This window comes from Bos grunniens, chromosome 18 (assembly GCF_055505025.1).
Source record: "Bos grunniens cultivar Pamir isolate PY7600 chromosome 18, Bosgru_T2T1.0, whole genome shotgun sequence".
Classification (NCBI taxonomy): Eukaryota; Metazoa; Chordata; class Mammalia; order Artiodactyla; family Bovidae; genus Bos; species Bos grunniens.
In genome coordinates, this window is record NC_141182.1 from 10,501,943 (window position 1) to 10,517,546 (window position 15,604).

A 15,604-nucleotide genomic window follows, 5' to 3' on the forward strand; every position below is an offset into this window, starting at 1 on the left:
CCTCATCCTCTGTTGTCCCCTTCTCCTCCTGCCCCCAATCCCTCCCAGCATCAGAGTCTTTTCCAATCAGTCAACTCTTCGCATGAGGTGGCCAAAATATTGGAGTTTCAGCTTTAGCATCAGTCCTTCCAATGAACACCTAGGGCTGATCTCCCTTAGGACGGACTGGTTGGATCTCCTTGCAGTCCAAGGGACTCTCAAGGGTCCCTTACATCCTTCCAAACACAGCAGAAACTCAGAAACCTTTTCAACAAGGCAGCACTTCAGATCCTTTCCAATGCTGCAACCCCTTAGAATCATTCTGAACAGAAGTCCCCCAGATTCTTCTCAACAAGCATTCCCAAATATTCTGCTCCACATGGAGACTCTAAGAATCTTTCTTAACACAGCAGCCCCTAAGATTATTCTAAACACAGAGGCCATCAGAATCCATCTTGCCAGGCAGCCCTTTTGTTACTTCTTAAGATGGCAACCCCTAAAATACTTCTCAAAATAAAAGCCCTCAGACACCTGACATGGCAGCCTATCAGAATCCTTCCCAACGTGGGAGCCACTCAGAATTCGCATCAACACAGCAGTGGCTAAGACTCTTCTCAACATGGCAGCCCCTAGAATTCTTCTCAAAATGACAGCCCACAGGAATCCACCTGAACACAGCAGCCCCTAAGAATCCTTCCCAACACAGCAGGCCCTCAGAATTGTTTTCAACAGGGAGCACCTCAAAATCTTACTCAACATGACACTACCTCAGAAGAGCCCTCAAGAGCCCTCTCTGATTCTTTACAACTCAAAATCCCTCACAATTCTTTTGACATGGCAGCCCTTCAGAATCATTCCCACCACTGCAGCAGCTAAGATTATTCCCATCATGGCAGCGTCTAAGATTCTCCTCAACTCTTGAGGCCCTCAGAATCCTTCTGACACAGCACCCATGAGAATCCTTCCCAACACAGCAGTTCCCTCAGGATCCTTCTCAAAGGATGGTCACTCAGAATCCTGTCAACACCATCTACTCAGATCCTTCACAATATGGCAGCCCCATACAATCTTTTCAAACACTATAGGTCCTATCGTCCTTCTCAACACAATAGCTTCTGAGAATCCTCCAAAACATAGCAATCCCTAAAATTCTTCTGAACATGAAGATACTCCACATCCTTCTCAACATGGCAGCCCATCAGAACTCTTCCCAAACAGGCCATGCCTCAGAAACTGTCCCAACACAGCAGCACATAATCCTTCTCAGTATGGTAGCATCTGAGATCCTTTGCATCTTTAATAATTGGGCTTCCCTCGTAGCTCAGTCGGTAAAGAATCTGCCTGCAATGCAGGAGACCCAGGTTTGATTCTTGGGTTGGGAAGATCCCCTGGAGAAGGAAATGACAACCCACTTCAGTATTCTTTCCTGGAGAATCCCATGGACAGAGGAGCCTGGCAGGCTACAGTCCATGGGGTCACAACAGTCGGACACGACTCAGTGACTAAACCACCACCACCACCACTCAAAACCCTCATCAATTCGGCAGCCTCTCGAGGATCCATCTGAACACCAGAGCCCCTCAAAATCCTTCTGAACATGGCAGCACCTAAGATCCTTCTCTGGAAAAGGAAATGGCAACCCACTCCAGTGTTCTTGCCTGGAGAATCCCAGGGACAGGGAACCCTGGTGGGCTGCCATCTATGGGGTCGCACAGAGTCGGACACGACTGAAGCGACTTAGCAGCAGCAACAGCAGCAAGATCCTTCTCTACATCACAGCTCTTGAGAATCCTCCAAAACACAGCACCTCCTAAGACTCTTCTCAACATCGAGGCCCTTAATATACTTCCAGCATGGCAGCGCCTACAATTCTTCTCAACATGGAGCCCCTAGAATCATTCTCACATGGTAGCCCTTCAGATACTCCTCAAAATGGCAGCCCCTCAGGTCCTTGGTAAATGGTAGTTGCTAACATTCTTCTCAATACTACATCCTACACTACATTGAGAATTGTTCCCAATGACGCAGCCCCTCAGGTCCTTCTGAACACTGCAGGCCCTCAGTATCCTTCTCAACAAGGCAGCCCCTTAGAATCCTCTCAAGTACGGCAGCCCCTAAGATTCAACACTGAGGCCCCTCAGAATTCTTGTGAACATTGCGGCACCTCAGAATCCTTCCCAACACTGAAGCACCATAGAACTTTCTCAGCATGGCACACCACAAATCCTCCTCAAAACAGTGGTCCCCCAAAATTCTTCTCAACACAGTAGCCCTTCAGATCCTTCTCAACACTGCACCCTCAGAATCCTTCCATACACTGCAGGCCTTCAGAACTCTTCTCAATAAGGCAGCAGCTCAGAATCCTCCTCAACATGGGAGCCCTTCAAACTCATTTCAACGTGGCAGTCTTTCAGGATCTTCTGAGAACAGTAGCCCTCCTATCCTTCTCAACACAGCAGGCCCTGAGAATCCTCCAAAGGATGGCTACCTCTAAGATTCTTGTCAACATTTTGAGGACCCTGCTGCTGCTGCTAAGTCGCTTCAGTCGTGTCCGACTCTGTGCGACCCCATAGACGGCAGCCCACCAGGCTCCCCCATCCCTGGGATTCTCCAGGCAAGAACACCGGAGTGGGTTGCCATTTCCTTCTCCAATGCGTGAAAGTGAAGTCGCTCAGTCGTGTCCGACTCTTAGCGACCCCATGGACTGCAATCCACCAGGCTCCTCCGTCCATGGGATATTCCAGTCAAGAGTACTGGAGTGGGGTGCCATTGCCTTCTCCCTTTGAGGACCCTAGAATCCTTCTAAACACGACAATCTTTTGAAACATGGCAACACCTCAGAATCCTCAACTCAGCAGTCACACAGAATACTTCTCAATCCAGTAGCTCCCCCAAAATCCTTCCCAACATACCAGCATCTCACATCCTTCCAACACAGTAGCCACTTAGAATTCTTCTCAATGAGGCAGCACCTCAGAATCCTCCTCAACAGGACAGGCAGGCATAATCCTTTTCAACTTGGCAGCCCCTCAGATCCTTCCCAACAGGGCAGTCCCTCAGATCCTCCACAAAACAGCAGCTTCTCAGAGTGCTGCTCAACACACATCCCTCAAAATACTTTGAAACATGGCGCACTTTCAGAACCATTGTTAACACTCCTCAGATCCTTTCCAATACAGCTGCCCTCAGAATCCTTCTCAACATGGGAGCACCTCAAAAATTACTCAACATGACACTGCCTCAGATCCTCAACCCTGCACCGTCTCAGAATCCTTCTAAAAATAGCAGGCCCTCAAATCCTCATCAACATGACAGCTCACAAGATTTTTCTTAACACAGAGGTCCTTCCTCTGAATCCATCTCACAGAACAGCCCCTCAGAATTCTCAACATGGAAGCCCCTCAGAATCCTCAACAGAGCAGCACCTAAGAATTATTCCTAACACAGCAGCCACACAGATCCTTCTTAACACGTAACCCACTCAGATCCTCAAAAAAAAACAGCCCTCTCAGATCCTTTCCAACTCAGCAGGCTCTAAGAATCCATCTCAATACAGAGTACCTCAAAAACTTACTCAACACAACATTGCCCAGATCCTCCTCAACTATTCAGTTCAGTTCAGTCGCTCAGTCGTGTCCAATTCTTTGCCACCCCATGGACTGCAGCACACCAGGCCTCCCTGTCCACCACCAACTCCCAGAGTTCACCCAAACTCATGTCCATTGAGTCCGTGATGCCATCCAGCCATCTCATCCTCTGTCGTCCCCTTCTCCTCCTGCCCCCAATCCCTCCCAGCATCAGGGTCTTTTCCAGTGAGTCAACTCTTCACATGAGGTGGCCAAAGTATTGGAGTTTCAGCTTTAGCATCATTCCTTCCAAAGAACACCCAGGACTGATGGACTGGTTGGACCTCCTTGCAGTCCAAGGGACTCTCAAGAGTCTTCTCCAACACCACAGTTCAAAAGCATCAATTCTTTGGCGCTCAGCTTTCTTCACAGTCCAACTCTCACATCCATACATGACCACTGGAAAAACCATAGCCTTGACTAGACAGACCTTGGTTGGCAAAGTAATGTCTCTGCTTTTGAATATGCTATCTAGGTTGGTCATAACTTTCCTTCCAAGGAGCAAGCATCTTTTAATTTCATGGCTGCAATCACCATCTGCAGTGATTTTGGAGCCCAAAAATATAAAGTCTGACACTGTTTCCACTGTTTCCCCATCTATTTCCCATGAAGTGATGGGACCGGATGCCATGATCTTCATTTTCTGAATGTTGAGCTTTAAGCCAACTTTTTCACTCTCTTTCACTTTCATCAAGAGGCTTTTTAGTTCCTCTTCACTTTCTGCCATAAGGGTGGTGTCATCGGCATATCTGAGGTTATTGATATTTCTCCCAGCAATCTTAATTCCAGCTTGTGCTTCTTCCAGCCCAGTGTTTCTCATAATGTACTCTGCATATAAGTTAAATAAGCAGGGTGACAATATACAGCCTTGACGTACTCCTTTTCCTATTTGGAACCAGTCTGTTGTTCAATGTCCAATTCTAACTGTTGCTTCCTGACCTGCATATAGGTTTCTCAAGAGGCAGGTCAGGTGGTCTGGTATTCCCATCCATGCACACCCTCAAAACCCTTTTCAACATGGCAGACCCTAAGTTTCTGCTCCACAGGGAGGCACGAAGATTCTTTCTCCACACAGCAGCTCCTCAGAATACATCTAAATGCAGCATCCCTCAGAATCCTTCTCAACGCAGCAATTCCTCATATCCTTCTCAACGCAGCAGCCCCTAAGATTCTTCTAAACACAGAAGCCATCAGAATCAATCTCACAATGCAACCCTTCTGATTCTAAGCCCCTAAAATCCTTCTCAATACAAAAAGCCCTCAAAATCCTGACATGGCAGCCCCTCAGAATCCTTCCCAAACTGCAGTTGCTAACATTCTTCTCAACATTGCAGGCCCTGAGAATCCTTCTCAACAAGGCAGCACCTCAGATCCCCCTCAGCAAGCCAGCCCTCCCAAATTCTTCTCAATATAGCAGCCCCTCAGAATGCCTCTCACATGGCATCCCTCAGAATACTTCCCAATACTAAAGCCCCTCAAATCCTTCTCAACACAGCACTCCCTCAAATCCTTCCCAATGGGGTAGCTCTCGTGAATTCTCCAAAATACAGCAGCCCCTAAACTTCTTCTCTGGAGAAGGAAATGGCAACCCACTCCAGTGTCGTTGCCTGGAGAATCCCAGGGATGGCGGAGCCTGGTGGGCTGCCGTCTATGGGGTCGCCCAGAGTTGGACACGACTGAAGCGACTTAGCAGCAGCAGCAGCAGCAGCAGCAGCAGCAAACTTCTTCTCAAAACAAGGCCCTCAGAATCTTTCCCAACCCAGCAGCCCCTCAGATCCTTCCCAACACAGAAAGCCCTCAGAATCCTTCTGAACACAGAAGCCCTCCTCCAGATCCTTCTCAACACAACAGCCCCCTAATCCTTCTCACACAATAGCCCTCAGGATCCATCTAAATTGCAGCACATTAGAACCTTTCCAGAATGGCAGTCCCTAGAATCCTTCCAAATACTGCAGGCCCTTTGCATTCATCTCAACAGACAGCACCTCAGAATCCTCCTCAACATGCAGCTCTTCAAAATAATTTTCATCATAGCTGCTCTCAGAATCCTTCCCAACACAGCAGTCCCACAGAATCCTCTCAATATGTCAGCTCACTTCCTTCTCCAAAAGCAACCATTCACAATCCTCAATACAGGCGCCCCTCAAAATCATTTTCAACATAGCAGTCCCTCAGTGTGTTAAATCACTCAGTTGTGTCTGACTCTATCCGACCCACGGACTGTAGCCCACCAGGTTCCTCTGTCCATGGGATTTTCCAGGCAAGACTACTGGAGTGGGTTGCCATTTCCTTCTCTGGGTCTTCCCAACCCAGGGATCAAACTTCAGAAGCATCTCAATATGGCAGCACCTTAGATCCTTCCCAATGCTGTAGCCATTCAAAAAATGTTCTGAATACAGAAGTCCCTCAGAACCATCTCACTAAGGCAGCCCCTAAGATTCTTCTCAACACAGAGGCCCTCAGAATCCCACCCAACAGGACAGCCCCTAAGATTCTTTTCAGCACTGCATGCCGGCAGAACACTCAACAAGGTAGCAGCTGGGGATTCTCAACATCACAGTCCCTCAGAATCCTTCCCCAAACTTCAGGCATTCAAATCATCCTCAAGAGGAGAATGTGAATCAGCATCTTTTCAATAGGATAGCCCCTCAGAACCCTTCCCAATACTGTAGCACCTCAGAATCCTTCTCAACACAGCAGCCCCTAACAAAGAGGCCATCAGAATCCATCCCACAAGGCAGTCCTTCTGAATTGTCCTCAATATGGCAGCCCCTAAGATACTTCTCAACACAAAAGCCCTCGGAATTCTTGTGACACAACTGACCATCAGAATCCTTCCCAACATGGTAGCCACTAACAATTCTCATCAACACAGAAGTCCCTAAGATTCTTCTCAACACAGCAACCCTTAGAATCCTTCTCAAAATGACAGCCCATAGGAATCCACCTCAACAAAGCAGCATCTAAGAATCCTTCCCAACATGGCAGCTCCTCAGATCGTTCTCAGAATCCTTCTCAACACAGCAGCACCTCAGAATTCTTACCAACATGGCATCCACTCACAAACCTTACCAACAGGGCATGCCTCCGAATCATTCTCAACACAATAGCCACTCAGATTCTTCCCAACACAGCAGGCCCTCAGAATCCTTCTCAACATGAAGCACCTCAAAATCTTACTCAACATGACACTACATCAGAATCCTCCTGAACACCACAGCCCCTCAGATTCTTGACAACACAAAAGCCTTCAGAACCCTTTTGACATGGCCACCCTTCAGAATCGTTTCCACCACTGCATCTACTAAGATTCTTCCCAAGATGGTGGCCCCTAAGATTCTTCTCAACACTGAGGCCGTCAGCATCCTTCTGATACAGCAGGCCTTGAGAATCCTCCCCTTCTCAGGACTGCATCTCCTCAGATCCTTTCCAATATGGCTGCCCCACAGAATCCTCCTGAACACTACAAAAGGCTGTGTCTGAACAAGACACAGCCTACCTCAGCGTCCTCAACAAGGCAGCCTGTCAGAATCATCTTAACACAGAAGCTTTTGAGAATCCTCAGAAGCATGGCAGCCCCTAAAACTATTCTCAACACGGAGGCCCTCAGAATCCTACCCAACACAACAGTACCTCAGATACCTTCTCAACACAGCAGTCCCTCAGAACTCTTCCCAAACAGGCGGTTCCTCCAGATCTGTCCCAACAAAGCAGGCCACAGATCCTTCTCAACATGGCATCCCCTCAGAATCCTCAACACAGCAGCGCCTCAAAGATCCATCTAAACACCCCAGACCCTCAAAATTCTTCTCAACATGGCAGCACCTCAGGTACTTCCTAACATGGCAGCCCCTCAGAATCCTTCTGAACACAGCAGCCCCTAGATCCTTCTCAACACCTCAGCTGCTGAGAATCTGCAAAAAAAACAATCACCTCCTAACATTCTTCTCAACACAGAGGCCCTCAGAATACTTCTCAGCATGGCAGCCCCTAGAATCTTTCTCACCTGGTAGCCCCTCAGAATCCTTCGCAAACTGCAATTGCTACATTCTCCTCAACATGGCCGGCCCTCCAAATCCCTCTCAATACTGCAGCCCCTCAGAATCTTTCCCAACATGGCAGCCCCGGGACCCTTCTCATCACCCAGCCTTCCCAAATTCTTCTCAACATGGCAGACCCACAGATCCTTTGCAACACAGCAGCCCCTCAAGATCCTTGCCTGTGCTACAGCCCACAGACCCTTCTCAACACTGCAGCCCTTTAAAGTCTTCCTCAATTCCACATCCCCTGAGAATCCTTCTCCACACGGCAGCACCTCAGAATTCATCTCCTAAGAGCAGCACCACCAGCCGAGCATAATTGAAACTTGACATGACCTCTCCTGGCCACGGTCAGCAGGGAATCCTTGCACTGATTTACCCACTGAGAGGTTCAGATTTACCAACTTTCATTTTTTTGAGGGATGAGAGCGCTTCCCACAACATGGGAGCTTTTAATTTCCATAACCCCACGTCGGGGGCCTTTTTTTCATGGTTCAAGAGACAGAACAGACAAAACAAACAGTAAAACAGACTGAGATCCATCATATCAGTAATTACATTCCAAGTAAAAGTCTAAAACATTCCAATTAAAACCCAAGACTGTCAAGATGATAAAAAAGCAAGACCCGACCATATGCTGTCTACAAGAAATGCATTTTAAAATTCCAAGCCACGGTTAGGTTCACAGAAAAAGAGTGGGAAGAGAGATTCTGTACCAACGCTAATCTTAAGGACGCTAGAGAGGCTGTATTCATAGAAGAGAAGGCGGATATAATGACAAAGTAATTCAGAGACAAAAATGGAAATTTCATAATAAAAAGGCAATTCACAGTGTGTGCTTAATAACAAGAGTTTCGAAAACCATGAGCAAAACATTCATAGGATTAAAGGGAAAAAGAGACAAATCGGCAATCATAATAAGAGATTTTAACACTTTCTCTCTCAGAACCAAACAGAATAACTAGACTTCCCCACCCCACTGCCCACTCCCCAAAAATCTGCAAAGCCACAGAAGGTCTGGATCATCTTGACATAATGGAGGGTTCTAAAACACTGCACTCAACAACCACACACATCCTTTGAGAGCTCAGTAAGGGACTTGCTTCCCGGGTGGTCCAGTGGTTAGCACTCCATGCTCCCAATGCAGATGGCCCAGGGTTTAATCACCGTTCAGGGAACTAGATCCCACATGCCACAAATAAAGACCCTACCTGTCACAGCGAGGAGCTCACATGCCACCACAAAGACCTGACGCAGCCAAATAAACAAATATTTTTTAAAAAAGAGATCAACAAGACAGACTGCGCCTGAGCCACTGAGTAGGTCTCAAATGCCACAATGACGTGCGTGTGTTCTCTGACCATGATGCATTTGAGGGAGAAACCACAAGCGCATTGAGGAAACCCCCAAATCAGTGGAAACTGAATTGCACAATTCCGAACATCCCAAGGGTCAAAGAAGAAATCGTAGCAAAAATTAGCAAAGGTCTGAACGACATGAAAGTGAAACCAGAACATACCAAAATCAGCAAGACGAAGCCAAAGCAGTACTCAGAGGGAAATTGTTAGTGGGGGACTAGAGGCCAAGGGTGCGTGAGCCCAGAGTCTGCAAGGTCCCAAAACTCAAGGTCTACTGGTTCTCTCTCACCGGGACGTCTTTGCAGTTGGTGCCACCTCTCATGTGGAAAATGAGTCCCCATGGGACACCCCAGCACAGCCCCCTCTCTCTCTGACTTCCGCTATACTAGTAATTACTTCTCCCAGACCTCCCTTCCCTACAATGTTAGGAACTAGGGGTGGTCTCAGCCTCTGCAGCTTGCCCAGGGCCCAGCCCCACGTCCACATCCTGCTCATCCACCAGGAGCCCTGAGCTCCACACAGGGGTCACCTCGACTGCAGCGCAGGTACTCACGCTTCTCCAGCTGGTCGCCGACCACCCTGAGGAAGGCCACGGAGATCATGAGCAGGTTGATGATGAAGCAGGCCTCACACAGCTTGCCGATGGCAGGGCCACACAGCCCTCCGACCACACCTTGGTAGGTGGCCTGGCCGCTGACGGAGGCAGCATAGCCCAGGACAACCAGCCCGCTGATCAGGAAGACCAGGGAGATCTGCCGAACAAGACCGTGGCGCTGGGCATACCCACAGCTGCTCAGCCCACCCCCAGTGAGCCTCAGCTACAGAGGCCATGGCCTGATGAGCCACCAGCCCATTCCCCAAAACCAGAGTTACAAAGCCGGTGGATTCTAGAGGCCACGCTGGTCTAAATCTGTGAATCTGGGATTCACGCCAAACCACACCAGCTGGACAAATGAGGCTTTGGAAACCCGGAGTTTAAATTACTTTCATAAGATCACATGGGTCGTGGGTGGAGAGCCATAAAGCATGGTGGTTAGGAAGCAGGCATGCTGCTGCTGCTTCTAAGTCGCTTCAGTCGTGTCCGACTCTTCGAGACCCCATGGACTGCAGCCTACCAGGCTCCTCCATCCATGGGATTTTCCAGGCAAGAGTATTGGAGTGGGGTGCCATCGCCTTCTCAGAGGAAGCAGGCATACTTGAGTTCAATTCCAACCCTGCCACTCACCCGCTCTGTGGCATGAGGCCAACCATCCATCTGTCTTCCCATCTGTGAAATGGGGATGATACCGTCTACCTTACTGGGGGGTTGTGAAGCATTTGGACTAAACAAAGCACATAATCACTCAGCTCAGTGCCTGGCACGTGGTAACTGCTCAAGACATGACAGCTGGGGACTGCCCTGGGGCCTGTTGGCTCAGACTCTGCGCTCCCCATGCAGGGCCCTGGGAACTGGATCCTACATGCCACAACTACGAGCTCATAGGCCTCAACTAAAGGTGCCACGGGCCACACCTAAGACCCAGGGGAGCCAAATAAATATTTAACAACAACAACAAAAGAAATGGTCGTTGTTTCTCTCCAGACTCCCTCACCAGGGCTCTCCCTACTTCAGTTTAAATTTTGCCAACAGTATGAAAACTTTTCAAACATCTAGGAAAATTGGAAGAATTTTGCAATGGACACCATGTCCTCACCACCTAGATTCTACTAGGAGCAGGTCCCTGTGCTTGTTTTATCATCTCTCTCACCATGTGTCCACATGTCCATCTAAACTTGGGGGTACATTTCAAGGCAACTTGTGGATATCAGTATACTTACCCCCAAAGATTTGGGCATTAATGGAGTGTCATTAATTGGAGTTTGATGTTTGTTTATAGTCCTCTCTTGTAAGAAAAAATTTACACACTGTGAAATGCACACCACCATGAAATGCACAGAGTCGTGAGTGCATCACTGGAAGGGGTGCAACTGAGGTATATGTGCAGCCTGAACCTCTACCAAGTCACAGAACATCACATCCCTGAGTTCCCTCCTGGTCCCACCCTAGATCCAGAAAAAAACGCTCTAATAGTACTTTGCTTTTATATATTTTCCTATCTGGCTTCTTCCACTGAGCAGCAACACTTGTGAGGGCCAGCCCTGTGGGATAGGTCAGCAGTTTATTCCTATCTTTCTTCAGTGCTATTTCACAGGGTGGATAGCATCACTTGACTGCTCCAGTCCCTTCTGCCAGACATCTGGGCTGTCCTTCGTTTTGGCTGCTGTGAATGAAGAGCTGAGCATTCTAGAATGAGTTGTGCCCAGGACCCACGTTTCCTTCTCCTGGACACACACCTAGGAATGGAATCTGTGGGTGTCAGGGTAGACATGTGTTCAACTCTGGCAATTTCTTATACACTGTTTTCCAAATCATCTGTGTCACTCAACACCCACCCCCAGTGATGCACTCGAGTCCCGCTTGTCCATGGAGTTAAATGTTTTTGAGTCTCTCCAGGCTGGACCGTTACCTGTGCCTAAGCTGGACCTGGTCTCCACACTCAGACCCCCTCCCACAGTTGTATGAAGGAGAAGAATGCAGAAGCGGCAAGGTGCTCAATCTAGAAGCCTGGGGAGAGCTAAGCTGGCCCCTTCAGACCCAGTTCGTGCCCTGACTGCAGGGCAGTTCCTACTCCAGCAGCCTGAGGGCAACATCTAACTGGACCAAGTCAGAGAAACTCAGAAGTTCAGAGCCAGGAAGAACATGCATGCTCCCTCCAGCCCCTGGACTTCTGTCCAAGATAGCTCCTCTGCCTGGAACGCCCTCCTGCCTCCACCACTGCCTCTCACCTGGGATGGGCATCCCTACTTCCCAACCCCACCCCTGCCAAAGTCACCTCCTCCAGGAAGCCTCCCCACACTTCACCCCTGAATTGGGTTCAACCTTCTCTGTTTCATGCTCTAGCAGAACCATGCCTTTTATGGGCACAATTCTTATGGTGGGTTGAATCCTCTCAAAAGTCTAATCTCCAGAACCTGTGAAAGGGACTTAGGGGCAACCATCTTTTTGCAGGCGCAGATAATGAAGATGAAAAGGGGTCTTCACAGGTTAAAATTAAGGACCTTGAGATGAGGTCGCTCTGGATGATCCAAGTGGGCCTCAAAGCCAATGACACATGTCCTTATAAGAGACAGAAAAGGGGGAAGACGCAGAGGAGTGGCCAAGTGATGACATGGCCACAGCAAAGGAACAGCTGGAGCCCCCAGGAGCTGGAGAGGTAGGAAGGACCTTTTGCTAGAGTCTTTAAGAGACCATGACTCTGCTACACTGGGATTCGGACTTGAGGCCTCCAGGACTGTGACAGCACACACTTTGGTGGTTTACGCTGCTCAGTCCTTGGGTCCAGGGGGTGCGTACAGGGTGGAGATCATCACCAGACTCTAAGCTCCATGGAGACTGGGGTCGTGTCTTTTTGCTTACGTCCAGCCCCCAGGAGAGCACCCAGTACATAGCAGGCACTGCTAAATATTTTGGACAAAAGGAAGCAAAGGGGGTCAGACTGAGCCTCGGCCAGTGAAGGTGAGTCTCTGCTAACGCAGTGAGCTGACCACACAGGACTGGGTGACCCTCGACAGGGTCCCTGAGCCTCTGAGCAGCCAGTTGGCAAAAGCTCCTGGCCAGGCTGCCTCTCTCTTTGCAGTCGAGGAAGATCCAGGCTCATTAATTTCATCAATCCTCCAATGCTAATGAAGCCATGAGAGACCTAAAGTCTCACACCACTAGCCTCCCAGTGGCAGGGATGTTTAAACATTCCGCCAACCCAAATGGGGGCAGAACTCTCTGGTGAAGAGGGAGAGACAGGAAACGGGGTGGGGGAAGGGTGAGCTGCTAGCCAGCCTTTCTCCCTTGTGGGGAGTTTCCATTGATTCCTATTTGGGGTCCCCTTTCCTCGAGTCTGCCTGCTCAGGGCCGGAGCTTTAGACCATCCCGGGCCAACGGCAAGCCACCCCAGCAGCGTCCGTGCCACCAGGGAGACCCACCCGCACAGAGTCAGCATCTGCGGCCCTGGAGGCGCTGGGAGACCCCGCAAGGAGCCTGGGGAGCGAGTGGGCCGCTGCCCTCTGACTGGCCGGTCTGTGCCTGACACGGACCACCACGCCGGCCCCGCCGGCTCCGTCGCTGACCCTCTGTGGCGGGAGGTCGGCTCCCTGCCCAGGGGACAGCACACACAGCCTTGCTGCCCGTCGCATGCACCCACTCAGTGCCGCCTCGGAGGGGGCTTCTCAGCTTCCACCACCCCCAAACGGCCACACCCGCCTCCCCAGCGCCACTGCCCACCACCTCATTCGACTTCCTGAATCTTATCCCAGCTCCCCGTTTGAGCAAGCTTCAGGAAGACAGAGCCTGCATGCTCCGAACGGGCGCTGGGCCAGCGCGGGGCCGGCACAGGCTACTGGACACCACACAGGATGGTATTTGGCAGCTTCCAGAAGGATCAGAAAGGCCCAACGGAACCCTTATCAGCGGCTGCCAGGGAAAAGCCTTTGACACGATGCCCGACAAAGAGCTCACCAGGAAATGCCTGATTCCTATCAGCTAATAAAATGAAGCTGTGCTAACCAGCAGCTCGTCTCTGCTGAGGACAGTCAGTCCCTGGGACTTTCTGGAAAAGGAGGGAGTTTGGGCTCCACACGCAACACTGGCCAAACACCCCTGACACTGCGCAGGCTGGGGGCTTACGGCAAGTCAGTCCTGCTCTGCCCAAGGATTTGGGCTTTAGTTGTGGAGCAGAGACCAGCTGCCAAGAGAAGGCAGGCAGTGGCTCAGCTCATAGGCCGGGTTCATAGGCTGCAGGTGCGGGGAGCACAGCTCCACCTGCCCTCCCCCACTCCTCCCCCCAACCCCCACCTGGCTGCGTGGCCCTCAGCTCCGAGGATGCTCACGGCCCTGGTCTGCAGGTTTACACCGGGATTTTCCTTTCTCCCCCATGAGCTGAGAGGGACAAAAAACCAAAACATAGGAGTAATTTTGAAGACAAGCAGCTCTGCAGAAGCAATGCCTAGGGCTCTGCCTGGAAAAATAAAATTCAGCTCCTACGTACTCCCAGAGACCACCCTCCCCGACCCCGCCCCATGAAACGGCCCCCGATGGCTTACCAGCTCCACGAGGAAAGCGGGGGCTACTCCCCCCGCCTTGTGGAAGGCCCACGGAAAGTTGAGCAGGCCAGCGCCCAGCGCGGACTTCAGAAGGATGAAGACGGCACCCAGCGAGGACAGGCCAGGGCCAGAGGCTGTGGGGACCGGCTTTTCTGAAAGGCCTCCGCCTCCTGGGGTCTGCCCCTCCATGGCTGGAAGCAGAGTGGGGAGGAGGGTTGTCTCGGGACCTCCAGCTGGGAGGGGTCTTTCCTCCACTGAGCTAGGGCATCCGTCACAACCACCCGGCCTTGTATGCTTTCCGAGCCTCTGATCCCCTTTCCAGAGCCTTACACACCCACCTGCCCTGTAACACCTGGTCCTCATGCCTTCCCCTCAACAAATGTTTCCCAACTTTTACCCCTGTTCATCGGCACTCCTGCCCTCCCACTCAACTCAAGGCCACCGGAGCTGCCCCCTCCCCTTTCTCTTCCAACCCCCAAACTTCTTCTCCCTCTATCACCCATCCCCCTGCTTCCAGTACCCAGCCCTTACCATCAAGTCCAGTCTTCACGGAGACCAGCAGTCCTGGGCCATTGGGGATGGGATTCAGGCTCACGCCAGAGGACCCGGAGGGGTGAGCAAATGAGTCAGGAATCGCGGGCGGCCCTAGAGAGCACCGGTGGGGGTCACAACCCCAAACCTAGGAGGATAGGACCAAGAGGTCAGGCCATTCCTCCCAAGAACTAGCAGCTTCCGAGGCTGCTGGTCTGAGCCGGGGAGGAGGGGAGGCTTAAGACGCGCCGGGGCGGGGCTTTCCCTGAGCCCTGGGTCAGGGAGCTGGTTGATCTCACCCAGCGACCTGGGCCGGGGCCGAACGCCTCCTCCCAGGACACCTCTCCAGGCCCCCTTCTGTTACCTGCTAGGGGAGCTGTGCCTGGCTGCCCAGCTACAGAAAGGGGTCTGTCTGCCCTCTCGCAGGGGGCTGGAGATTCATGTAGGCAAAGGCCCAGGAGCTTCACTGGGTGGCTCCCCAGACTAATGAGCCCTCGAATCACCTGGAGGTGGGTTAAGAGGCCAGCGCTGACCCGCCCATCCTGGGTGGAGCCGAGATCCCACACTGCTCACACTGCTTTAGGGAGCTGCGTGCTGGGGGTCCCTGGACCACATTTTGAGTAGAGGCCACCTCTCCAACCTGATACAGTCAGCTTAGATACAAGCAGAATACTGGAAACGGTTCCAATCTGGAAAATACAGGCCCATGAAGGTCAGGTCTTGAATTCAGAGGTGAACTTGTCTGTACCTGGCACTCAGACTCAAATCCCCTCAAGAGTGTGTTAAATCACAGACCATGGGCTCCCTCCATGGCATTGCTGACTCAGGGGTCCAGAGGCCCTTCCTGGGAACTGCTGCTTTAAGTTAAACGTCTTCAGCGCCTCCCTCAGTCCAAGTGTCTGTGGAAACCAGCACCAAAGGTGTGTCTCACATGGGC

General features: G+C 51.0%; 1 protein-coding gene across 7 annotated transcripts in view; it reads right to left on the bottom strand.

Moving 5' to 3' along the window:
• Positions 1–15,168, bottom strand: part of SLC38A8 (solute carrier family 38 member 8) — a 45,021-nt gene extending 29,853 nt beyond the window's left edge. For 3 of the 7 annotated variants that reach the window (XM_086350103.1, XM_086350105.1, XM_086350102.1), the window contains exons 1-3: positions 14,668–14,809; positions 14,137–14,327; positions 9,557–9,755 (exon numbers count right to left, since the gene is read on the bottom strand). In XM_086350103.1, coding sequence (XP_086206229.1) covers positions 9,557–9,755; positions 14,137–14,325 — 388 coding nt within the window. In that variant the 5' untranslated portion in view covers positions 14,326–14,327; positions 14,668–14,809. Of the gene's footprint in view, positions 1–9,556; positions 9,756–14,136; positions 14,515–14,667; positions 14,816–15,031 lie in introns of those variants that run through there. The other 4 variants (XM_086350107.1, XM_086350106.1, XM_086350104.1 and 1 more) reach the window with 3 other exon arrangements.
• Positions 15,169–15,604: the final 436 nt, after the last annotated feature.